This window comes from Lissotriton helveticus, chromosome 2_2 (assembly GCF_964261635.1).
Source record: "Lissotriton helveticus chromosome 2_2, aLisHel1.1, whole genome shotgun sequence".
NCBI lineage: Eukaryota > Metazoa > Chordata > Amphibia > Caudata > Salamandridae > Lissotriton > Lissotriton helveticus.
The window spans coordinates 107,322,059-107,347,947 of NC_136060.1; the positions used below are offsets into that span (position 1 = coordinate 107,322,059).

General features: G+C 44.3%; 1 protein-coding gene across 1 annotated transcript in view; it reads right to left on the reverse strand.

Moving 5' to 3' along the window:
* The window catches only part of PAICS (phosphoribosylaminoimidazole carboxylase and phosphoribosylaminoimidazolesuccinocarboxamide synthase), a 321,486-nt gene that overhangs the window by 77,362 nt on the left and 218,235 nt on the right, over positions 1-25,889 (reverse strand). The window contains exon 12 of the mRNA XM_078678871.1: positions 11,492-11,528. Within this exon, the coding sequence (XP_078534997.1) occupies positions 11,492-11,528 (37 nt within the window). The remainder of the gene's footprint in view (positions 1-11,491; positions 11,529-25,889) is intronic.

The following is a 25,889-nucleotide window of genomic DNA, read 5'->3' on the forward strand; positions in this document are numbered from 1 at the left end:
GAGCGGAAGCTTCACGCATCGTGGAAGAGAGTCGCCGCTGGAGCTGTTGCCGTAGCATCGTAAGGGTGTCGCCGCTGCAGTCCATGCATCGAACCGAGAACTTCTCGAATCCCCAAGAAGCATGCCACATCTGGAAGATCTTCACGTCTTTATTTCTTTGCACCTGACTTTGCCGCATTTGTTGTGGAAGCGCAACACAACTTAAGGGGGGAGGGGTTGGCCTAACGGCTAAGGCGCTCGACCTCGGGAACTCGGTTAGAGTCTCGGTAACGACGCCAAAAACCCCCTGTGATTCTGGGCAAATCACTTAATCTCCCCGTGCCTAAAATGAAAGTGTATCCTCATGTAACGTAACTGGTGCTATGTAAAGCGCTCTGATAACTGATTCGGTTTGGTTCTAGTTTGCGCTATATAAAAACTCTGCAAAAAAAATAAATTAAAAAAAAAGTACTTTGACGCAGAGTGTCTCATCTAAGAACTGAACTAAGCTTAAATCTACCATCTTAAAGTAATCATAGAGTTGTTTTGTTGTCGTTTATGGTCTTGTGGTAACTATATAAAGTCTTATTTTTTATTTAAATCATGTGTGGTGTCCGTTTGTAGTGTTGTAACCGGGTAACTATGTGGTCACAACTGCTTAACTTACAACGCCTCTGAAGTAAGCCTGGACTGCTCGCGCCATGCAACCTAGAGGGTGAGCAGGGGTATTTCAGGAGTGTAATCCCCTTGTCCTGACTAGAAGAGAGGGTCCCTATTTGTCACAAGTACCTACCCGTGCCAACTAGAGACCCCCAAATCGAACAGCGATTCAGTGTGAATGCAGAGTACTGAGCGTGAGTGCCCCCATACCTCTGAGAAGGCAGTGACTGCTCACATCACTACAACTGAGAGTCAAATGCATAGAGCTTTACGCTTGGCCAATTCGCAGCAGGACAGAATCGCAGACATCAGATTCAAACAACCCAAACCGCAAAGGTTAAAGCCCATTAGTCCAGCTTGCCCAGTGACTCACCAAAAGGGGTCAAATACAAAACAAGCATTGGAAATGCAATAGGTCTCGCATTAGAAAAGTAGGAGCTATTGGTCTTGTAAATGATATTTTTTTGTGTGTGTAGTTTCTCCAAATAGCTACATTGATAGATTTGTCATTTACAATGCCAATAGTTGTAATTTTTGTGAATGTGACACCTATAGCATTTGGAATGCCACATGATTTGTATTGACGTGATTTTGATGGCAGCTTTTGTTGTTATGCCACCTTTTAGAGAGCAGGAGAGTGCAGCAGGGGATAGAAGCACAGCCCTGCAAGCTGAGCGTCCTCCCATCGCACACCCATTTGTGGCTTGAGTGGTGTGAGGGTGAGGGGTGTGAGCGTGAGGGATGTGAGGGTGAGGGGCGTGAGCGTTGTGAGTGTGAGGGGGTGTGAGTGTGAGGGGGGTGTGAGTGTGTGTGATGGTGAAGTTGAGTGAGTGTTTGTGAGGCTGAGTGTGTGTGTGACGGTGTGTGTTGGTGAGGGTGTGTGAGGGTGTGTGAGGGTGTGTGAGGGTGTTTGATGTTGATTGAGGGAGTGTGTGTGTGTGGGTGTGACGGTGTGAGGGTGAGGGTGTGTGAGGGTGAGTTAGGGAGTGTGATTGTGTGTGAGTGGTTGAGTCTGAGAGTTAGGTGTTGTGATGTTGATTGAGTGTGAATGAGGGTGAGGGGATGATGGTAAGGGTGTGTGAGGGTGAGGCGTGTTGATTGTGACAAGTTGCAAGGCTGAGGGTGGGTGAGTGTGTGGGAGGGTGTTTGATGGTGAGGGTGCACGGTGTAGTGAGTGTGAGAGTGTTGTGAGGCGTGTGAGGGGAGTGCGCGTGTGTGAGGGTGATGGGATGTGAGGTTGAGGGGGTGTGTGTGAGTGTGAGGGTGAGTGAGGCTTCGGGTGTGACGTGTGTGAGTGTGTTTGAGGGTGAGAGGTGTTGTTAGGCAGAGGGTGTGTGACGGTGTGTGAGGGTGAGTGTGATTCATTGTGAGTGTGAGTGAGTGTGAGTGAGTGAGTGTGAGTGAGTGTGAGGGGGTGTGAGGGGGTGTGAGGGGGTGTGAGGGGGTGTGAGGGGGTGTGAGGGGGTGTGAGGGGGTGTGAGGGGGTGAGGGTGACTGAGGGTGTGTGAGGGTGACTGAATGAGTGTAAGGGTGTGCGAGTCTGAGGGAGTTAATGTTGAGAGAGGGTGAGTGTGGTGAGTCGGTGAGGGTGTGCGGTGTAGTGAGTGTGAGAGGGGTGTGAGGGGTGTGAGGTTGTGAGTGTTGTGAGTGTAGCGATGTTGTGTGAAGTGTGTGAGGGTGAGTGTGTGTGTGTTTGATGGTGAATGATTGAGTGTGAGTGTGAGGGTGTGCGAGGGTGAGTTACGGAGTGTGAGGGTGTGCGAGTGGGTGAGTTTGAGAGTTAGGGTGTTTGAGGGTGACTGAGGGTGAATGTGGTTGAGGGGATGAGGGTAAGGGTGTGTGAGGGTGAGGGGTGTTGATGTTGATATTTTGCAAGGCTGAGGGTGGCTGAGTGTGTGTGAGGGTGTTGGAGGGTGATTGTGTGAGGTGTAGTGAGTGTGAGAGTGTTGTGAGGGGTGTGAGGTTCTGAGGGGAGTGAGGGTGATGGGGTGTGAGTGAGGGTGAGCGAGGGAGTGTGAGTGTGAGTGAGTTGTTGTGGGTGAGAGTTATGGTGTGTGATGGTGTGAGGGTGATTGAGGGTGTGTGAGGGTGAGGGGATGAGGGTAAGGGTGTGTGAGGCTGAGGGGTGTAGATGGTGAGAGAGTGTGAGGGAGAGTGTGTGAGGGGGTGAGTGTGAGTCTGTGCGGTGTAGTGAGTGTGAGCTTGTTGTGAGGGGTGTGAGTTTTTGAGGGGAGTGAGGGTGTGTGAGTGTGAGGGGGTGTGATTGTGTGTGAGGGTGAGTGTGAATGAGTGTGTGAGGCTGAAGGTGTGTGATGGTGATGTTGTGTGAGGGTGATTGAGGGTGTGTGAGAGTTTTGGGGTGTGAGGGTGATGTTATGAGTGTGTGTATGTTAATAAGAATTTTTTAATATGTGTCGTGTGGAAAAACGCGTGATCGAGCTTCCCTTTGTAATTGTCCTGCCTTATGTGTATTTTTTTATGTAATTTAACTGTGTGTGTGTTTTAATTAATGTGTGGTGTTGTGTGTTTTTTGTGTCAGTGGAGTCCTGTATTAATAATAATCTTTTTAAAATGGCCGACGCAATGCGTCACCTTGACGTTGCCTACGTTAGCGTTCTAATTTTTTTTGTGTTGTGAGTGTTTACGTTTCCTTGACGTTTATTTGTAGCCAATCGGAACGTGACGTTTTTGACGTTGCGTTCTGATTTGCTTACGTCAACGGTGGAATTCCCCAGAAGATCGAGAATGTTGATGCGCGGAAGGCGTGTTCTTGTTCCTGTGCTGTTGCTGCGTCGTTTGACAGGTAAGAATGTATTCCAAATTTTTTTTTAAGTAATGTAATGTAGTATCTATAGTATGTTTAACTTAACGAATGAATAGGAGTGTATTTGTATAAATGTTGACATTGTTTGTTTTCGATCGCAATATTTGTAAATGATTATTATGTAATGTAAATTAAAGTCTTGTTTTTATTCGTCGATATGTAATGTATATGTTTTCGTAAAGTGTAATGTAATGTATTTTTAGCTGGTGTTTGTTATTTGACGTACAAGAGCTGTTTGAATTTCTAAGTACTATTTACTTGCTATTATATTTATGTATGTTGTGTTTGAATAGTTTTTTTCCTGTGATGCTGAATTAGCCTGATTATATGTTATTGAGGTAATCGATGTATTAAAGGAAACTTTTTGTATTTGCAGAATTTATGTTCCCTATCAATGTATTAAGAGGATGCACAGTGATGTAATGTGTGTATTTTATGCGTTTTGTGAAAGAACTGTTTTATTTTCCAATCCCTGTTTGCATATTTGTATATTAATAGCTGCACTCTCCTTGCGTTGCTTTAAGTTTGCATTTTGGAATAGGTGCAAGTGTGTAATCCGCGTTGTACGTGTATATGAAATAGTTGCTTAACGATTTTTATGTGTACAGTTGGAGGCTGGAGTTGTATTTGGAGGGTAGAGTTGTAGAGTGGTATTGTAGTTATAGGGTGTAGTTTGAGGCTGGACTTTGACGGTGTGAGTGTGAGGGTGAGTGCATGTGAGCCTTTTGGAGTTTGCCACAGTATGTGTGACTTTGTAGTAGTGTATGCAGTCTATTTTTTTTCCCAAGCGTTTTTTGTGTTTTTTAGCTTTCTATGCGTTAGATCAGAATGTGTATGTGAACTATCTTTGATGTATGCAATAGTGAGAATAAGGGCGTTGCTTCCAATTTATGGGCATAAGGGGAGACGTCTTTGGGTGTTTTTGTATTTTCTGTACTTCCCTAGATGTTTGTGAACAGCTGCGTGTGCAAGGGGCGTTGGCTGTTGTGTTGTTGAGTTGTGGTCTTTTGATGCTGTTTGGGTGTCTGGTGTTCCTGTGGTTGTGCACTTAGCACCACCAAAACACTTCGTGCAACAGCAGCATCAGTCAGAGCAACACCAGAGTCTCTTTTTTTTGTGATTACGCACTTTGTGTTTTTGTTTTTTTCTTGCATTGTTTAATGGTTTATTTTCCCTTACTTTAGTAAGTGCTTTCTGTAGTGAATTTTATTTCCTTTAGCTCGCTTTATCCACTTTTAAATTGTTGCCTTATTTGCTGTGTATTCAGATGTTTGCCTATTTGTGTGCATTTATGATCTTTGTGGAAGAAATGTTTTATTTTACTATCCCTTTCTTCATTTGTGTGTATTAATTGGTGCACTGTCTTTGCGTTGCATTAAGTTTTAATTTTTGAATAGCTACAATTGTGTAATCCGATTTTTACGTATTAAAATAAATGTTGGCTAACGTTATTTATGTGTGGAGTTGGAGGGTGGAGTTGTAGGGTTGTATTGTAGTTATAGTGTGTAGTTGGAGGGTGGACTTGGACGGTGTGAGGGTGAGTGGATGTGAGTCTTTGGGTGTTTGAGGGTGCGTGATGGTGTGCGAGAGTGATTGAGGGTGACTGTTTTAGTATGAGTGAGGGTGCGAGTGTTGCGAGTGTGTGTGTGTGTGTGTGAGGATGAGGGTAAATGTTGCGTAACGCTATTGTGGAGTTGGAGGGTAGAGTTGTAGTGTGGTATTTTATTTTTAGAGTGTAGTTGGAGGTTGAACTTGGACGGTGTGAGTGTGAGGGTGAGTGGATGTGAGTGTCTGAGGTTGTGAGTGAGGCTGACCGTGTGTTGGTGAGTGATGGTGTGTGAGGGTATGAGTGTGATTGAGGGTGTGATGATGTGAGAGTGTGAGGGTGTGATGTAGGGTGAGGATGAGTGAGGGTGTGTGAGGCTGAGGGTGAGGGTGTGAGTGGTTGTGATGATGCCTATAAGTGATCATTTTTTCTCCGTGAATATTGTACACTTCAAATGTATTGATGTTGTGAAGCGTTGTTTTAGAAGCGAATCAAGACCTATGTAATGTTGATTGATGCTGTTGTTAACGCTGAATTAAAAAACAAACACATCAGTAACGTTTTTTATGTAATGCATGTAAAAAGTGTTCATTTGTGGTATGAGCTGATGTATGCTGATGAATGGGACAGAGGCTGGATGAATAGTAATTAAAATAATGTATCCAATGTATGATGTTGAATGAGAGAGATGCTGGATGATGTGTGTAAAGACCGAAATGTAGACACAGGTGTGGCAAAATGGTATGAGCTGATGTATGCTGCAGAATGGGACAGAGGCTGTATGATTAAGATTGTAAATAATGTATTCAATATATGATGTTGAGTGAGAGAGATGGGGATTGATTTGTGTGTAAACAGCAAAATGTATACGGCGATTTAGATTGTAATTAGTCTGTGAATTTTTTTTATTTTTTACGACGATTTCAGTTTCAAGTCTTTCGTTTATTGTGTTGTGCGAGCCTGGCTGTGTGCAGGGAGAGAGAGGGGAGGGGCTGGCATCTGGGGAGGGGGAGTCGAATTGCGAGCCTGGCTGTGTCCGGGGAGAGGGAGGGGAGGTGCTGGCGTTTGTGGGCTGGGGAACAGATGTCGAAGGCTGGTGAATTTTGTTTACAAAATAGTCTGTTTCAGTGTCCCAAAAATGATTTGTGCAGGTTAGGGTTTAAGACGAGACAAGGTTTAAGAGGAGAGAAAGCCGTGATACTGCAGGGAAAGAGAGGGGAGGTGCTGTCGGATGGGGGCAATAGGTCTTGTATTGGTAAGAGTTTAAGCTTTTGTCATTGTAAATGACAATGCCTTTAATTTATCAGTTTAGATAATTAACAATAAATTACAATGCCAATAGCCAGCGTTCAAATGCTGGTGAGCCCAACAAAATCAAAATACAATGGCAGCCCTCTATCTGTTTCGTGTGGCTTGATGGTGTGGGTGGCTGAGGGGGCTTTCAATGCGGCTTCCCTTTGCAGGCTCAGTTTGAAGCCCTGGTCTTAAGTATGCAGCCTCGGCACTCGATACAAACTAAGTATCAGCAGAAAGGAAGGGGCTGCAACTTGGAGACACGGCCGTGATACTGCAGGGAGAGAGAGGGGAGGTGCTGGCGGATGGGGAGGGGGAGGAGAATTGCGAGCCTGGCTGTGTCCGGGGAGAGAGAGGGGAGGTTCTGGCAGCTGGGGGCTGGGGAACAGATGTCAAAGGCTGCCGAATTTTGTTTTAAAAATAGTGTGTTTCAGTGTGTGAGTTGTGCATGTTTAAGGGTTTAAGACGAGACACGTCCGTGAAACTGCAGGGAGAGAGAGGGGAGGAGCTGGTGGCTGGGGAGGGGGGTGAGAAATGGCAGCTTGGCTGTGGAGGAATGCGAGCCTGTCTGTGTGCGGGGAGAGAGAGGGGAGGTGCTGGCGGCTGGGGGTGGGTATTGCCGTGGGAGGGAGCCTTGTAGCTTTCATGTGCGAGAGAGAGGGGAGGTGCTGGCGGATGGGGTTGGGGATTGCCGTGGGAGGGAGCCTTGTCGCTTTCATGTGCACGCGCTTTTAATGTCAATGCGCTTGCGCATTGAGCTTCAATTTGACGGGCACTGCAAGGAATCGCCATGGAATCGCAAGTTGGTTAAAGTCTGTTTAAGCCCCCATAGTCTCGCAAGCTCAATGCGCATGCGCATTGACAGGCGAGACCTAAATAGAGGGGGCAAGGTGGCATCTTGGGTGTCCCATCCGTGGGTTTCAGGCAAAATGGTGCCACTGAATAGATCGAGGACAAGAAGCTTCACATCTTGTGAAAGACAATTTAACTAAATCTAGCTTTTCAAAATAGCCACAGATAACCAGCAAGCCTCATCTTAATTTTGCAAAATGTTAGACCTGGCATCTTTGGCGTGGTTTCCCCTATCTTTTTGCCTCTACCTCCTGTATTTTTGATGCTGTGCTTGATTTCGTTTTTGCTGGTTTAGATGCTTTGGACACTCTGCCACTGCTGATCAGTGCCAGAGTGTAAGTGCTCCCTATGTAAATTGCTAAACTGATTGGATATACATGTTTGGCATATTTGTATCACCATGAAGTCCCTAGTAAAGTGCACTGGGTGTGCCAGGGCTGGTGATGACAAATGCTACTAGTGGGCCTGCAGCACTGATTGTGCCACCCACAGGAGTAGCCCTAAAATGATGTCTCAGGCCTGACACTGCAGTGCCTGTGTGCAGTTTAGAACTGCCATGTCCTCCTGGTCAGTGTCCCCACTGACCAGGCCTAACCCTTCCCTTTGTGCACATCAGTCACCCCTATGGAAGGCCCAAGGTACCCCCCCCCCCTGGGCAGGGTGCAGTGTATGTAAAAGGTAGAGCATGTACTAGTGCAGGTGACATGCTCTGGTAGTGAATGGCAGCCATTTTCGCTTTTCACTACTGTAAGGCTATCTTGCTCCATAGGTTAACATGGGGGAGGCTGGCTACAGTGGTTAACATAATTTCTTCCCATAGGAACAAGATAGGACATAGGTATCTAGTATCCTTGAACTCAGAATTTAATAACATCTTTTATGAAAGGTTGTTTTTAAATCCTGTGTTTGAGAACAACACTTTTAGAAAGTTGCTGTTCTCTTGTCTGACCCTTCTGTGTGCCTGGGCCTGTTTGTGTATTGACTGTCTGGTTTGAGAGTGACAGGGGCTGGGGATTCCCCAGGAGGCTGGCTGAGTCAGCCCTAGGCTGAATGACTGCATTTGCAACTGGAGTGGTGGGAGGAGTTAGCACCTGGGCCTGAATAGGGCTGTGCCTGCCTTCCACAATGCTGGCTCCACCTCCTGCTGGGCGGCTGACGACCCTGCCCCTCTCTGAAAGGAAGGAAGAAGACCGCAAACAAAGTACTCAGGAAACACCCAGAACTGGTTTAGACCAGGCTCAGGGCCCACATGCACAGAGAGAACAAAGACTTTAGGGGTACGAGTACAGGACCCCTGACAACAGAAAATTAGATCCTGGAATCAAGAAGGAACCTCTGCCAAGGAGAAAGCTGACTGAAGAAGGAAGACTGTCCTGCTGTTGCTCTGCTGGACTGACCGGTTGCTTTGCTGCCAAGGAGAGGGGAAGGACTTTGCTGCTGAGCTGTGTCCCCTGTCTTGAAGGAATCTCCAAGGGCCTAAGTAGAGCTGGCTCCCTGTTTTGAAGTCCCAGAAACAAAAAGGACTTCACCCCCAGCTTCCCTGAACTCTGCTGAGATAGTTCTGTCCTTCTTAGAGTGCTCGATCCAGTTGTGGGGTCTCTGGAAGTTGTAACTGTGCTGGGAAGCTTGAAACTAAGCTTGAGACTTTTGAAATTGAAAAGTGTCGCATCGCTCACGGAGCGCATCCCCAACAGTGCGAGAAGTTTCCCACCGCTACGAAGGACGAGATCGTCGCAGCGCCTGAGGTCGCTGCCAGAGACGTCGCATCCTTAGTTTGCGGGACACACCAGACCGGTGCGGGAGAATCGAACATCGCTGCGAGTGTCGTCGCAGAGCCTGTCGTCACTGGGTGAGATCGCCGCACCGCTTGCGGACCGCATCACGTCGCTGCGAGCATCGTCGCAGAACCATCGCATCGAGGCGCTGCGAGAGAGGATCACCACTGGACCGCGCATAGTCGCCCCGGAGATCGTCGCAGCCCCTACGAGATCGTCGCATCGTGCCTTTGCGAGAACAGACTTCCTACGGAACCTACGCACCGGAATCCATACAAGTGGCCTTCCTCCCCATACAGACCGGATTCGTCGCAACACGCCCGCTGCTGCAGCGGGGCTGACGCAAACGCCTCCCCAGGGTCTCAGGAGCAACGCATCACTTGTTTTCCACCGCACCAGCTTCTGGAACTTTGTTGCAACTACAAGGTACTGTGAGTAAACGTGACGCAACTGAACTTTTCACGCATCTGTAGAGAATTCTATCGCAACGTAGACAATTCTAATCGCAACCTAAAGAATTTTAACGCAACCTAAAGAACTCTTTTTGAAACCATATTCTCTAACTGTGTATGTTGGATTTTTGTCGTTTTGGTCTTGTGTAGTTTAGATTAAAATACCTTTATTTTTCTAAACTGTTGTGGAGTCAGTTTGTGGTGTTTTCACTGAGTTACTGTGAGTGTTGGTACAAATACTTTACGCATTGCCTCTTGTTAGCCTAGACTGCTCGTGCCAAGCTACCTAGAGGGTGAGCAGGGGTTTTATTTATTTTGAAAGTTTTATATAGCGCGAACAAGATCTTTGCAGATATCAGAGCGCTTTACAAGGACACGGGGGTGATCGAGGGTTATCTCCTTGCCCTGACTAGAAGCAAGGGTCCCTATTTGGACAGCGGTACCTACCTCTGCCAACTAGAGACCCCCAGTTCTAACACAAACAATGCAGGAACTTGCAGAAATAATGACCAGAGCTTTCACATGTGCTGCTCTTTATTCAGGGCTTTTCATTCTGGGCATCAACTGAAATGTCAATGTCTCAGAAAGCGGGCATTAATTAACACATTTCAAGTCACAAGTCCAAATTTTGAAGAGATAGATTATGCAAGTATCAAAAAGATTAGGAGCTTTAAAAGTTTACATCAGAACACAGGTCACGAAGAGAAAAGAAAACAAAGATTAGTTCGTGGAAGCAGAAATCTGAGAGTCCATAAAATGCCAAAATTGACCAGAGGCAGATGAACATTTAACCATACAAAGGATTCCATTAAGACCCAACTAGAACTGGTCAAATGGACCTGGAAGTAAAAGTCTGGAAAAGAAAACTCCCAACCAAACCGCGCACAAAACTGCAAACTACAAGTTCTTGGAGCCATTCTCCCTTTATGGCAGAAAGGAGAAATAAAAACACCAATCAAGAAACCACAATCCTCAATGGTGGAGTCCTAGAAAGGTCTTCATTTAGCTCGTAAGCTGAAATGTCCTATTGACAAAGTTTTAGGTCTCTCCAATAAGGTAAATAAGATAGTGCCTTTCAAAAGTTGCAAGCAAGGAGATAAATTCATCTCTCAAAAAAGGAATACTTTAAGGTCAAACACTGGAGGCATCTACAAAGAGCGATTGTACCACTGCAAACCTCAGCCATTTAATTTGGATTTTATGGAGGGAAGCGTAGCATATTGCATACAAACGGTTGCAGGAGAACAGATTTACTGAGCTGGTTTGATTCTATGCTAACAGGAAACACGTCAGCAGTTCTGCTTATACAAACTGTGCATGTGAGTGTCAGTACACACACACAAAAAACACACCATATTGGTCCTGCTACGTTACCTGCATTAATAAACTCTGAAAACAAAAGTACTAAAGTGTAACATAACAAAGACACTTAATGACTCTTTCTAACCAGCCGTACTTGTAATAAAAAACTCACTATAGCATAAACACATTTCACCGGGCTGCCAAGCTATTCCAAACGTTTTGCTAAAAAAAAGGCTAAACATTCCAGTTAAGTTTAATAATTCAAAACCGTTCCTGCCATTTTTAGCTGTAGGCTTTTTTGGCGCAAGATTGGCATCCCGGTTACTGGAAGCAAAGCATTTCCAATATGGCCCTGGGGGAAGAGGAGTTGAGGAAATTCTAGTAAACAAACTAGTAGCTCACTTAAGGAACCCGTGACCACCACAACGGTGTCAGTTCACCATACAACTGATGGGGCTACTAAGAGGAGTAGTCTGCCTGCCTTGTCTCACCAAACTACAGTTGAATGAATATTTGACCCTGTATGCAGTTTGCGTCCATCTTCAGAAGCCTTTGTAATGCAGAACAAACGTGTTAAGCCATTCAGAAAATTGTATATTAAACAGGATTAAGGCACAACTTTGGCTGGGTTGGTGTTCCTTGGCACTTTAGACACTTACCGACTTGTGTATAATGCAGGTGAAAGTATAAACAAACCTCCATAAAAAGCGTATAGCCCTTCAATACCTTAGGAGGCACAACATGCAGAGCAGTGAAAACCAAAATGACGAGCAAACAGCATTATCAAAATAAAATTCATGATACAGACCTGCAGTAGTCTCCATTTTTGAGGGGAAACGGCAAGCCTAAAGGGTATAAAAGAGAAAAAGTACAATTACACAAGATAATGTACGGCAGGTGAGCAACCGAGCATCACAGCAAAGTTAATGCAGTAGATGTTTTAGATAGAGCTTAAAGCCGCAGCCCGCATGCGCTGCTCGCTCTGCATTAATGGAGTATGCAGTGGAAGGTTCGCCCACTCTCCACCCATGTTTTTTAATTGGCTTGTGTCATGGTCTTTCGTAAATGCTGCTTTGATTATGGATGGTTAGTCGCTCCTTATTATAGCCATGTCATTTGTACCTTCCCATGGCTACTGGCCCCTGTATTTTTACTGTTACATGTAGTATACGTGTTATTTAGACTGAGCACTACTTGTCCGTGCCTTCTCGTCCCCTTGTCCCCCTTCCCCCATGGTCCATGCTCTTACTCCCGTTGTCCATGATGCAATAGGCCTTGCGTAAAGGCGAGTCCTATTGCATTGCAAATGCTTGTTTTTTTAGTGTTTGGTCGAGTGATGCCTTTTGGGTGGGAGGGACTGCGCTGCTGAGAATAGGCGATAAGTTCCTGGATAACCGACCTCTTCAATGGAGGGAGAGGGAAGGTTTTAAGTATTAGAACTCTGGCAGACTGGATCCAACCCTATAAGCATGCGTATTCCACCACCTAGCGCAGTCTCCCATGTTTCTCACAACTGTATATAACTTGTTCAGCCCGGTCTGACCTTATAGACCTACGCTAGGTGTCAAAGCACCAAGTAAGCAGTGGTACCATCTACATTATGGGCCTACACTTTTCAAACTGCAGCTAAAGTTCATTAAGCCCTGTACTGTGTTTCATTGGCCCCTAAAGATTACGCTTTTGAAAAATAAAGAAAAAACAAATAGAACTCGCCCATCATCTTGAAATCCTGCAAACAAGTGTTAGAATACAAAGTGCTGACAACGATACAGAAAAGGAGACTAACTTCGCACACTGCTCTTTATAGCTGGGTTTCGAAGAGTATGGAGGTCCTACGTTAAAATACGAGACAAAAAGAGTAAGCCCCCAAGACTGATCATAGCTTTTGGGAAATATTTGGATAGTTTTATAGATATTTTAAACTGAAGATTGGTGAGGACTTAAACGGCTAGTTTGAATCAATGACTGCATCACTTGAGGCACTCACTGCAAAATTACACACACACACACACACACACACACACACACAGTCTGGCTAATCAACACTAATCCCTACAAATAACAAGCATTTACAATGCAACGGTCTCGGCTTTGCAAAAGTTAGAGCTATTGGCATTGTAAATGACAAACTTTATATTTATGTGTTGCTTTTGAAAACAGATAAATAAATGGCGTCATTTACAATGCCAATAGCTTAATCTCTCGCAAATCCTAGACTTATTGCATTTTGTCTCGTCTTTATTAAAGTTTAAGCAATTCTGTTTGTAATTAGGTGGCTTTTTAGTTTCTATTAGTGTTTTACAAAGTCCCATGTACATAACATGCATCTATGTATATGTAAGTATGCATTAATATTGGTATTGATATAGGTATGCAGATGTTTATGTATATATATATATATATATATATATATATATATATATATATATATATATATATACACACATATACATACATATATATATACATACATATACATATACATATACATACACACACACATATCTACGCATATATATGCATGTTATGTTCATGAAAGTTTGAAAAGCACTAATAAAGCTAAAAAGCCACCTGATTACAAACAGAATTGCTTTACGTGTAATAAAGAGGAGACCTATGGCATTTTGTTTACTAGTGCCTTTAGGCAAAGAGTAAAGGTTTGAAGTAAGGTTAGGTTGTTTTTGCAGATTGAGTAGTAGAGAGTGAGTAGTGTGATTAGTAGAGTGAGCAGTAGAGAGTAGTAGTAGGGAGTAGTAGTTAGTAGAGAGAGTAGTAGACTAAGAGAGTAGAGTTGTAGAGAGCAGAGTAGTAGTGAGTTGTAGGCAGTAAGAGAGTGAGTAGTAGAGAGTAGTATAGAGTGAGTAGGAGATAATGTGTAGGAGATAGCGAGTAGTAGAGAGTGACAGTGTCTCACACACGCAGTCTCCCATACACAGTCTCACACACACACACTGTCTCACACACACACACACAGTGTCTCACTTACACAAACACAGTCACACACACACACACACACACAGTCACACAGAACACACTGTCTCACACAGTCTCACAGACACAGTGTCACAGACACAGTGTCACAGACACAAATGCAGAGGTTGCCAAACGCCAGGGGTCTGGCTCCCGTCTTGATTCTCGCTTATGCCTTTTTCTTTAAACACCAAAAGCATGATGATGATAAATAAGTCACATTCTCTAAAAATGAGTGCGGTGCCTACCACCGGCACAAATTAAGCCCTGGCTGGCAGGACGTGAACACGATCGCTTTCCACTTGATGCCTTACCAAGTGTGGACTGCATGCCTCCTTCAATTCTGTAACTGTGTTTAATGTTTTACCTCATGAGCCCGGTTGGGTTGAAATGCAATACAGTTTGTTTATAATAAATTTAAAAAAAAAAAAATATATATATATATATATATATATATACACACACATATATATATATATATATATATATATATATATATATATACACACATATATATATATACACTCTTCTCGCTTTGTAGCTCTTGACATCTATAATTCTCTTTCCTAAGCATCGTCTTTAAAGGGGTCCATAGTTTAGTTCCTCCTTCCCTCTCCTCTCCTGATCAACACTACACACTCTCATACCCCCTGCTTACCGCGAAGATATCACCAAATGGAACTCCGAATTGTGGGGCTTGCCAAATATCTCTCCACCGTAACAGAGAGAAGGCAGACGCGTGACGTTCCCAAGATGTCGGCTCCCAAATAGTTTATCCGACACAAGAACTAACAGGCGGTGCAACCACACCCTTTCCGGACCTAAATAGCACAGTCCGGCAGCTCCAAAGAAGACACAAGGAACAAATGGCCACATCGAGCAGAAGTGATTTTATCCTTCTTCCGTTCTCCCGCAGAAGTCAACGTGCAGCCGCTAGGACCCCTCATACACGTAATTAGTTAATTCAGTCCCGGTTGTCCCGTTCCTCAATGGAAGACCTCCGTGAAAACAGGACAGGGTTCATACTTGCTGCGGACATTTGCGTCACCTGGAAAAAACACAAAGGTCAGCAGCCACCAGCACCCACCATGTAATCTGGGGAAAAGAGGACGGGAAGCGGGTGGCACAGGGGAAACTTTCACCAGCACGATCTTCCCTAGCAGCAGCCCCGGGCACCCTCCTCCCTCGCTCATAGTGGTAGCTTTGAGTCCGCACTTACGGTGTTAAAAGCGAAACTACATGCCCCAGAATGCAACGTACTGTCCGGAGCACTCTCCTCCCGGGTGTGTGTGTAAGAGCCTGCATGGGAGTGTTTCTGGTTGGAGAGACAGGGTCACCTCTGTGTGCATCGCCGCCCTCCTGCTGCCAGCAGGCTCAGACACACGACTCCCGGCTGCGCCTGCCACCAGCACCCACCATGTAATCTGGGGAAAAGAGGACAGGAAGCGGGTGGCACAGGGGAAGCTTTCACCAGAACGATCTTCCCTAGCAGCAGCCCCAGGTGCCCTCCTCCCTCGCTCCCCATCATTTGATGCTGCTGACAGCCACCTGTGGGCTGCACAGAGGGGCCGGAGAGCTGCCAGTGTGCGGGGGGGGGTGCGCAGCCTCCTGGACCACAGCGGATGAGGGGGGAGAGAGGACGGAGTTCAGTTGTTGGAGCTTCGTTGATTTGCAGAAGGTTCTGGCGAGTGGGGGACCCACACGCATTTCGAAGTTACTTTACTTTCACCTGTGTTTCGGCTGGCGAATATTTAAGTGAATTCTTATGCGCATCACTGACGAGTGCATATCACCTCACGGTTTATCAGGTTTGCAGTGTAGGTGTTCTAAATTACAGAGGAGTCTGTTGGCGACGTTTTCTTCAACGTGTGTACCTTCGAGTGCTTTGTAGTTTCGTCAGCTGATCCAGGATCCTTCTCCGACGGCTGCGTGTACTGGTATTCCTTGAACCTGATTTTCTTTACTATCTGGCACAATTTATTACCTCAACTTCAAGCACTCATCAGTTTCCTAAATGACTATAGGTGTGTTTAGAATTGGACCGTCCTTCATTCCATTGCTACAATTACAAGATAGCCCGTGACCCCTTCTTATACAGCGTTTTCTACATGTAAGGAGTGGTACCACAAGCCAGTCTACAGCAGGTCTTGCTCACGCAGCCCCCACGCGCCAGTAGGCTCTCTGATTGGTTGAGAGTCCACCAATCAGAAAGCTTATTTGGTAGTTGCTAACCAATCACAGCAGACAGCGCAAGCAAGACACTCCGTGCCTTTTGTCTGTAAGCCCCGTCCTTTAGACTAGGGGGCGTGTTTGAAGAATGTAAAAAAAAAAACCGAAAGGCACGACGAAAAAAGGGGCGGGACTTAAAAAACACACAGAAACTCCCCCGAATCGCGTCAAGGGGGGCCCTGAACTCAGTTACGCTCCTCTCCTCCAATGGCTGGCCAGCATTTACGAGGCCAGCCAATGGAGAAGAGGTGCGTGTTCAGGCCCCATACTACTAACAAAAGATTTCGGCTCCGCCCACCCACTGCTTATGCAGTGGGACGGTAGCCGAAACCTAAAAACATTACACACAATATTTGTTCCAAGGGATTGTGGGGACCCGTCGAATGTCATGTTAAGCTTGGGGAATAACAAAAACCACACATACAAGATACAGGCCGATTACACAAGGACAAAGCACAAACACGGATATATTCCGTGTTTTAGGTTTAACTGTTTTGACTTGGTTCTGTACTTGGCATGTTGCATGTGTGGATTTTGTTTATGATCTGATGGCGTTAGATCACTTCTAAATTATCATAATTGTGTTGCTGTGCGAGTTTTATGCTGGTGACATACTATTGCGCAGTTATTTTGCAGATGTATTGGTGTGCTGTTGTGTTGGTACAGTGTTGTGCTGTATTGGTGCGCTGTTGTATAAAGCTGGTTGGTTGTATTATGAGCGTGATGCATTGTTGCCATTGCCTATAATATGGTCGCAATATAGGGATGGGATTTTGTAATGATGTGCATTTGGCGGTTCTTGTATTAAACTGCAATCTGTCTGCATAGAGGTTTATTTATTTATTTATTTATTTATTTATTTTTTACAATTTATTAAGCGCAGCGTATACCCGTGGGCGTCTTGGCGCTGATGAGATTCCCTAAATATCTATGGCAGCACACTAGATGATATGGATTTATTGATCAAAGAGCCAAGTCTTCAGTCCCTTACGGAACTGAAGAAGTGAGGAGGACGTCTTGATGTATTGTGGCAGAGTGTTCCACAATTTGGAAGCTGCCACTGTGAAACGACGGTCTCCCCAGGAAGCTGTTTTGACACGAGGGACCACCAGTTGGTTCAAATTGGCCGATCGAAGCTGTCTACCTGGTTTATAAGGTATCAGCATACTTTTGAAAAAAATTGGTCCTTGATCATGAAGTGTTTTATAGATGATGCATAGTGATTTAAATTTAATCCGATTTCGGATTGTAAGCCAATGAAGTCCCTTAATCGAGCCTGATATAGGGGAAAACTTGGGTATTTTACAGAGCAGACGCGCCGCTGCATTCTGCACTGATTGCAGTTTATTCAGAGTCCTAGCTTGGGCATTTAAGAACAGGCCATTGCAATAGTCGAGTGATGACAACACCAAAGAACTTATTAATGTTTTCGCGGCAGTCTCCGGCAAATAAGGAATGATTTTTCTAATCATCCTCAGTTTGTAGTGAGCTGTTGCCGCTACCTTATTAGCATGAGCCACAAAATTTAATTCTACATCAAAAATTACTCCCAGATTCCTTGCCTTGGTAACTGGACCCGGGGGGTCCCCCATTGCTGGTGGCCACCAAGTTGTTGACCACTCTGGGCGGAGGTGTCCAAAAATGAGCACCTCCGTCTTATCAGAGTTAAGTTTAAGGCAGTTTTGTGACATCCATTCTTTGATTGCAGTGATTCCCTGCCTAAAACTATCCGCCACCCTGGGTCCGTTATCTTTAATGGCCAATACAAGTTGGGTGTCATCCGCGTAGGAGGTAACGCTCATCCCATATGCTCTGATGACATTAGCAAGGTCCGACACATAGATATTAAACAGTGTCGGACTTAGGGATGAGCCCTGAGGTACACCACATGGTAATGACAGTTTGGCAGATTGATACGGGCCTAAGGTGACAGCCTGAGATCTATCGGCTAAGAAAGATGCAATCAGGTTTCTTGCTAGGTGATGAACACCCATCTTTTCGACACGGTCGACCAAGATCTTATGATCGACCGTGTCGAAGGCCGCCGACAGATCCAGCAGAATAAGTACTGCTGACCCTCCTTGATCACGAATTGACCTGATGTCATCTGCCGCCTTAATTAGGGCAGTTTCAGTGCCATGATATCTTCGAAATCCAAATTGGGTTTCGTCCAGTAGGTGATGTTTCTCGATAAATTCAACTAACTGTTGATTCATGGACTTTTCGATCACCTTGGCCAGAAAAGGTAGGCTCGCAATCGGCCTGTAATTCTTCACATCTGCCTTGTCTAGAGTTGATTTCTTCAGTAAAGGTTTTATTAGTGTGTTTTTTAGGGAGTCAGGGAAAATACCCGAGCCAAGTATCAAGTTACAGACCAAGGTAGTAGCTGGAATGATGGTATCTATTACTGGTAGGAGGGCTGAGACTGGACAAGGATCTAGTATTGATCCAGTTTTTATTGAGGATATAATCCTTTTAGTCTGTTCTTCAGTGATCACCGAAAAACTGTCCATAACTTTATCAGATGGCAAATCCGAAGGAAGTGGTATTATTGGATTTAAAGAAAAGGCCTGATAGATGTCGTTGACTTTTGAGAAGAAGAAGTTGGCCAGTGAGTCACAGAATAATTGAGATACTGGGGGGGTCAAATCGGGTGCCTTACCAGTCAGAAGTCTTGTAATTTCGTACAATTGTCTGCTAGAATTTTTTGCCTTATCAATTTTTAACGAATAGAATGATTTTTTGGCTTCAGTGATCATTACTTTATACGTAGTCAGAGACTCTTTGTATTTGGCCTTGTCCTCGGAAGCATAATTTCTTCGCCATAATCTTTCCCTGTATCTATTCTGTTGTTTCTGCCTTCTTAATTCCTCGGTGTACCAGGGGGCAGATGGTGTAATTCTGTTCCTGGACAACATTTTAGTGGGTACTAATTTGCAGCGAGCTATAGAGAAGTTTTAGGGGAGCAGCATAGTTGTAGGAGTAATTTAGTAGTGTAACTTAGTAATTAAGCTGCAAGGTATGGTAGCGGGTGCAGAGGATTGGTGAGATTTGATCTGCTTGATCATGCCTTCTGTGATTAGTAGTAGCATAGCAGTAAGGTGTGGAAGTGTTAGATGCATAGAGAGGGGGGGGGGGGGGGGGGGGGAACCGAGCCAGAGCAGAGGGTAAGGCTGGCTCCAAGAGCCAGCCCACAAGCTGAGCCAAACACATGCAAATCATACAATGAAGGTTATAATAAAAAAAATACATATCTAACACATTAAGCTTATCATTTGATTGCATCGCTGCATAGATGGCATTCATTGGACGCAACAGTTTCCAAACACGAACTTAAACACGTGTTCATCACCTACCACCATAAAGGCGATGCTGCAAGTGAACCAAGACCGTTATTATGCGTACCCTATATGATGTCGGAGTTATTGTGTTTGGAGCAACACTATGTTCTTTTAAAAGATCTAGATGGTTTTTTTTCTCGTTTACAGCAAAGGTTAAATCTTTGAGAAGCTACATCAGCACAACGTAAAGTTGTGAAAGGTTCAGGTGGCTTAGGCTGCAATTCTTGAACAACCTCAAGCCCTGGTGTTGCAGTGCTTCAAGCTGAAGCACTTGGGGACACCCTTCACAACTCAGTACTCAGGGGGCGGAGCACAGCACACAAGGCTATGGCTTTGCTGGGCTGGTGACATCACAAGCCTCAAGGCTGTGTGAACGCCAGCTCGGCAAATACATGAACGAAAAAGACGTATGTGCGCGCATAACAAAACCGAAAACGATTGTAGTCAGGCAGCAAATGTGTGTCTTTTTAGATTGGTTAATCACATTTAAAGTTATATAAAGAAAGGATGGTTAACGATGTTAGAAAAAAAATTAAAGGGAGCCAGAGCTCAGACGACCATGAAGAGCCACCGTTCCTGAAAGTGAAGCCAGAGTCCTACATCGGATTATGCAGCGTTTGCTGCAAAAGCTGCCCCGCTCCCCCCCCCCGCAGCTTCATATACCTGCTGCTCAAGTAGGAGCAAGTTAGAGGAGAAACAAAAAGCAGCAAAAAACAAAAATTTAAAGAAAAGGAAGACCACATGTAACAGGGCAGTCGGCTTGGGAGTGTCTGAGACAGCAAGAGGCATGCAGAATTAACCATATTCACAAATCAGAAGCAGCCATTTACAAAGGACATTAACAGGAGCCAAAATAAAACATGGGAGCTGCTTTAAGCCCATGTTTCAGACACAACATGTCTCAAAGAGCGAATGTGCTGTCTGGGTGAGACCTAAAAAGTAACTACAAAATGTTATGGGGCAACCTGGCATTCTTGGAAACCTGGGCATTTAAATACAAAAACAAACAGTGATTGGTCTGAATTGCTTTAAATTCCCAATAAATGGATGAATGAAATATATAGACAAGCGGGTGGAGCTTAGTAACAATGTGAAAACTAAGTGTGCTTTGGTAAAACAGACAAAACGTGGACTAATACAGTTCTTTTGTAAAAACAGACTTCGAGTTAATGTTTGCATTTTATTTTATATTCCCGTCATTGTTATAGTATATATTAAACTTGTTGTTTCATAAGAACTAATTTCACACATGGTGGTGGTGGCTGTGGGCGGGATTAGGGAACGAGGAAGCCACACAAGATGGCCGGTTAGCCAGGGTCAGGTAGCCGCTTTTTGACAGCTCCTGGTGGCACCTTTAAAATCAGCATTTATCCTCCTGTGCCCCATTACTGGATTGTGGGGACTCACTGTTGTTGCTAGCAAGTCGTTTTGTGGCTAAGAGGATCACATAGCTGCGACCGGACAGACCACGACCTAGAGCAGGAGCAAGCTACAGAGCCGGGTCTGGTGGCTTAGTGGACGAATGCATCCGCTGCAGGGGCCTGTGTTCGACCTCATGGCCATGGTAGTCTGCTGAATTAATCTTAGAGGATTGAATTGTGAACACTCTGAAGCCCAAGATGCGAAAGTTCTTCACCACTGAGCGAAGTCATCAGGCGTTGGCCAAGGTGCCCCGACCATGGACAACCCAGTGAGCCATTATTGCCCACCTCTAATTTCAGGGCACTGCATGAGGACCTTCCATTGCACATCCCGACAGTGCAAACTAGGTAGAAAGAAATTCTGAGTGCTTCTCTTTCTGACAAAGAATGAGAGAGGACACATGAAGAGGTCCTCCACTAATGAGAAATTCAAACTGCTTCAATATAAAGTGGTCCATTAGGTATACCACACCCTGACAATGCTGCATGCTACTATGGGGCAATCATCCCCTTGTCCGCGGCATGGGTGGATTTTATATGCATCTGTTCTGGGAGTAGCCTGAACTAGATGCATACTGGCAGACGTTATTGGAGATCTTGAGTTCAGTTACAGTATGGTCCATTCACATGGAGGCTGGACGGTGTCTACTGGAAATGAGTGCAGCTCGAAAGAAAAAAAAAAGCCAAGTAGAAGTTTTTCCTCCTGGGTTTGGTACTCACTAAGTGGAGGGTTGCCATTAGGTGGTTCTCTCCTATCGCCCCAAGAGTGGCTAACTGGCTTAACAGGTAGCTGAGGAGAGCCATATGGGAAAAGCACGCAGAGAAGCTGACGGATGACCTGGAGCATGCTCATAGAAAGAGATATCCAAGTTACAATGACAGTTCTCACATATACACTCACTTATAAACTCTTCTCAGTTAATTGCATACCTACTCCAGTAATGTCCAACCAACATGCCACAAGTGCACATGTTTTGTAAGTGATGAAATGTTGTTCTGTTTTGGGGGTATCTGTTTTGTAAAGAAGGGGGATATTGCACTCTGGTTGCCCTCACAGACAATCTTCTTTTCCGGCTGTCATACTACACCTGATCTGCAAGGAATGAAGGGTTGCACTCCTGCCATCAGATTTAGTGTGCCCTGTGCAGGGTGGAAGCTCCCAATGCTGCTGCCCTTGATGCATCTTCTCTTTAAGATGGAAATATGCAGTCTTATGGAAGCATATACTGCTCATATTCAAGTTTTAGATATTATGCAATGAAGGGAAGCTAGCATGTGTATTGTACCGGTTATGTATCTGACAGACCTTGAAATGCTTCTCATACCTAGGTCTTGTAAATATTCTTTGTACTAGGTAACCGTGCGATGCTGCTGCCCGTGCTATATCAGTTTTCTGCATTAAAAAAGCAGAGTAAAAATATTTCCATTCTAAAATAATTCGAACAACTTGCGTTGTTAATGCAAGATATTAATGAATAGCAGCAAAAAGTAAGTTGGAGTATACTTTTAGTTTTGCATGTGAAAGTTTTCATAACAGACTAGAACATTTTATAGAATTTGATAAAAATTGTCAAGTGAGCATGTAAGGAGTGACTTTCAACCAATCTGGTTTCCTAGCCAAATTCACTTTCATTAAGGGTTCCGAAAAGACCCTAACATGTACATTGCTACATATTAAACAACCCAGAATGCTGTTGTATGAACTAGGACTAGCTGGTGGTATCATAAATTGCCAAGGCACTGATCAGCCTTACAAAAACCAAATAAAAATGAGCTTAATAGCCTGCATTTTTAACCTGCAGGATTTAAAAGATTTAACCAACAGGTCAGATAAGCTCCGATTGCCTGTGAAAAGCAGATGCAAGTATCCCACTGGTAATTGGTACCCATAAATAAAGTGCCTCTAAAACAAATACTGGTAAGCTCAATAGGACTGTCAACCTATGAGCTCGTCCAATGCTTTTTGCTGACACTATGCAGCATAGACAAACAAGCATTGGCAAAGCCAATAGCTTTCACCTATGCAAGACCTATTGGCATGGTCGATGTCCCCCCCCCAACCCCCATGATGATGCAGAGCACCACAGACTGCTGTGCAAGATGGTTTAAAGTACATAAAAATAAAGTGCCACAGCGCAGCTGGCATTGACTGAGTCATAGCGCTTTGTTTACTTTCAGACATTACACAGCAGCCCTAGTTACTGTGCAATGTGTATTCAAAAAACACATCAAAACCGCCAATAGGCCTTGCATGGGTGAAACCTAATGGCTTTGCCAATGCTAATTCCTTTGAGTTCTCATCTTAGCTCCCCCCTAGGTTTTTCCAGAAAGGGGCCTCTAACAGGGCTTTTCTGGGGTGAACTAATTAATCATTGAGCCACCAATCAACCTATTACCTCTTCAAACTACATCTAAAAATTGAACTTTCCATGGAATGCCTTGTATGAGCCGAGACGCAGAAACAAGTAGAATGTGTGAGGCGAAAATGGCCAAACTATTTTTTTACTGTGGGGGAAAAAATAAATAAATAAATAAAATAAAATAAAAAAAACAGAAAATGTACTACTGCCCATGGTATTCCAAATGCGTTGCCCTGAGCTGCGTCCTCAGGGCAGTATTTTCTATAATTCAAAATAACCACTTTTGACCCCTTCCTAAAAATACTTGGGGGGGGGGGGGCTTCCTCTAGTTGCCAGGCACTGTGAAACCGCCTACTGCTAGATCTGGTAGGAGCAACAAATAAAAGCAATTAGAACATCCATTGGAGTATTGAGTGGGGTGATCCAGTCATATTCCTCAGACTGCAGTCTGGGGCCTAGAATCTTGACTGGCAGCCACAATCAATCACAACTGAAAAGGAGAGAGGAGGCAATAAATACATAATTTGGCAACAAAATGTAAGTTTTCCGTATGCCTTCTTAAGTACCGTCTGAGGTGTGGGTCCATAAGTCAGGCGAGGTGCCGGCAGTAACTAGCATAATTGAATGACTTTCCAGAAATTTTAAATTGTCTCTCGCCAACCTTTTCAATATAAGGCACGACAAACCACATAATAGGCTAGTTTTTAGAAATATTTTCTGACTTCCCCTTACCGATAGATTCTTTGAGAATATCCCCAATAGAATGAAGGGTAGTGCCATGGGTAAAAAAAAAAATTAATTAAAAAAAAAAGTTCCCCAAAAATAAAGCTCATTTATCTAAACACAAAAACCAGAGTAAACTTCTAAACGCATTTTGTTTGAAGTTTATAACAGCCACCTACGCATCTTGCACATGACTGCCTTGTAGTTACTGCTTGAATTGGCACAGACCTCACATTTAAAGCAGACACATTTTTTGTTTGTTGCAGTTTTATATGGCGCAAAGTCAGCAGATAGGGGATGGAGCGCTTTACATGAGCTCCAGTTTTATTACACTGGGACACGTTTTTTGTTTTGTTTTTGAGGAATGAGTAGATTAAGAGATGTGCCCAGAATCACAGGACTTTGATCCAACAGAGACTTGAACCTGGTTCCCCATTTCCAAAGTCGGCAGCTCTGGGCGTTACACCACATCCTCCTTAAAGCAGAGTCATTCATTCCAGGAAGATTGTCAAGCAGATCAGTATAAAATGAAGTCACTTCTCTCATGGTTTTCATTTATTTTGAATGGCAACATTGTCAGTCCAGATAAGTGGCTGATACTTGTGCCATCGCCTTTCGTGTCAGAAAGCAACAAACAAGTGAAATGGGAGCAGTAACAGGAGACGGGTGGAGTAGTAGAGGAGCCTGCGGATAGTTAAGGACACTGGCCACAGGAAGCTGTACTTGGTCCATGCTCCACAGCAGGGACAAAGACTTGAAGCCAAGAAGAAAGCCGTAGGCACAACTGACCAATAGGAAGGAAGCAAACAAGAATGAGGTGGGCGCCAACCAATGGTAAGGAAAGAAATGGGCGGGCTTTAAACCCCTCTTAATATATTAATTTTCTTAAACAGAAGATTTTGTAAGTGTTGTGCAGATTAAACCTAAGGTGGCTAAGCAGCAATTATGCCACTGCAGTGTTCTGTAGGCATGCACACGCTCGATGTATGCACAGGCATACGTGACCCAGCTGCTATATAACAATGCAGTTTTCTTTTTATATTCTATGGATACAAGATGGCCAATGCCACTCAGATAAAGGGAAAAAAAAAAAGTTCAACCAGCACAAACACTTTTGTAATGAGTGGACAGGAAAGGAAATGGGAGCTGCTTGCCCCAATAAATAAAGTTTTATGTGGAGGTCTGTGTCGTGGAAATACGGGACGCACAAAAGTGCTTTTCAGAAGCAAAAAAAGATGGTGTGGAGGTAAGACTGGGTAGAAAGTAGCACCCGATAGCAAGAAACCACATGCATTCTCATGGCGTGCCTTATGAAAAAAATAGTTGTTCCATAAATATAAAGAGGGGAAGGCCACACAAATCAGCCAATCGGGAAAAGATATTGCTCCAGGAGAGGGAAGCAAGATACTAAATATGGAGCATGGAAAGAGTTTAAGATGAAAAATGAAGAAAAAAAATCCAAAACGAATGGTATGCAGAACCTTATAAGTGAAATTACGTTTTTTTTTTAATATGGTCCACGACAGGTCTTTCGCAAACCGACTAGGCAAGACCTAACAAAGGCATACGCTGAAAACTAAACACGCAGGGGTAACACCATCATTAACAAGCATTGGCATAGCCAATAGGTCTCGCCTTTGGGACGTTATACAGTTGATGTTGTTGCACCAAGGATATTGTGCTGAATTACTAAGTACTTATAAGGTCCCAAAGGCGAGACCTATTGGCTATGCCAATGCTTGTTTTTTTTTTACTCACGCTGCATTGGCCTTCAAAGAAGTGTCCGAAATTGTAATTTCATGCAACGTTTGATAGATATTCCAAGTCTCATGCAATACGCTTGAGAATAACACAGATAACTTTAAGAATCGGGTGCGACAGTGGATTCGTGTGCGCGTAGGTATTTAAAATAACCTTTTACTTTATTCGATTGAAATGCAGCCAGGGCGTAGTTGCTAAAGGACAGAGAACGTAATGGCAGTCGTACGTAACACAGGCGTTCACGATGAGGGAGCACAAAACAAGATAAACGTTTGTTGTTATGCAATGGCACCACGTCGGACCGGCGGCCCCTGTCCGAGATCGGGTACGATCTCAAACTCTGCAAATTCGACTTGACACTGAGATCGCTGCTCAGCCGAAGTAGTGCAATGCAATAGGTC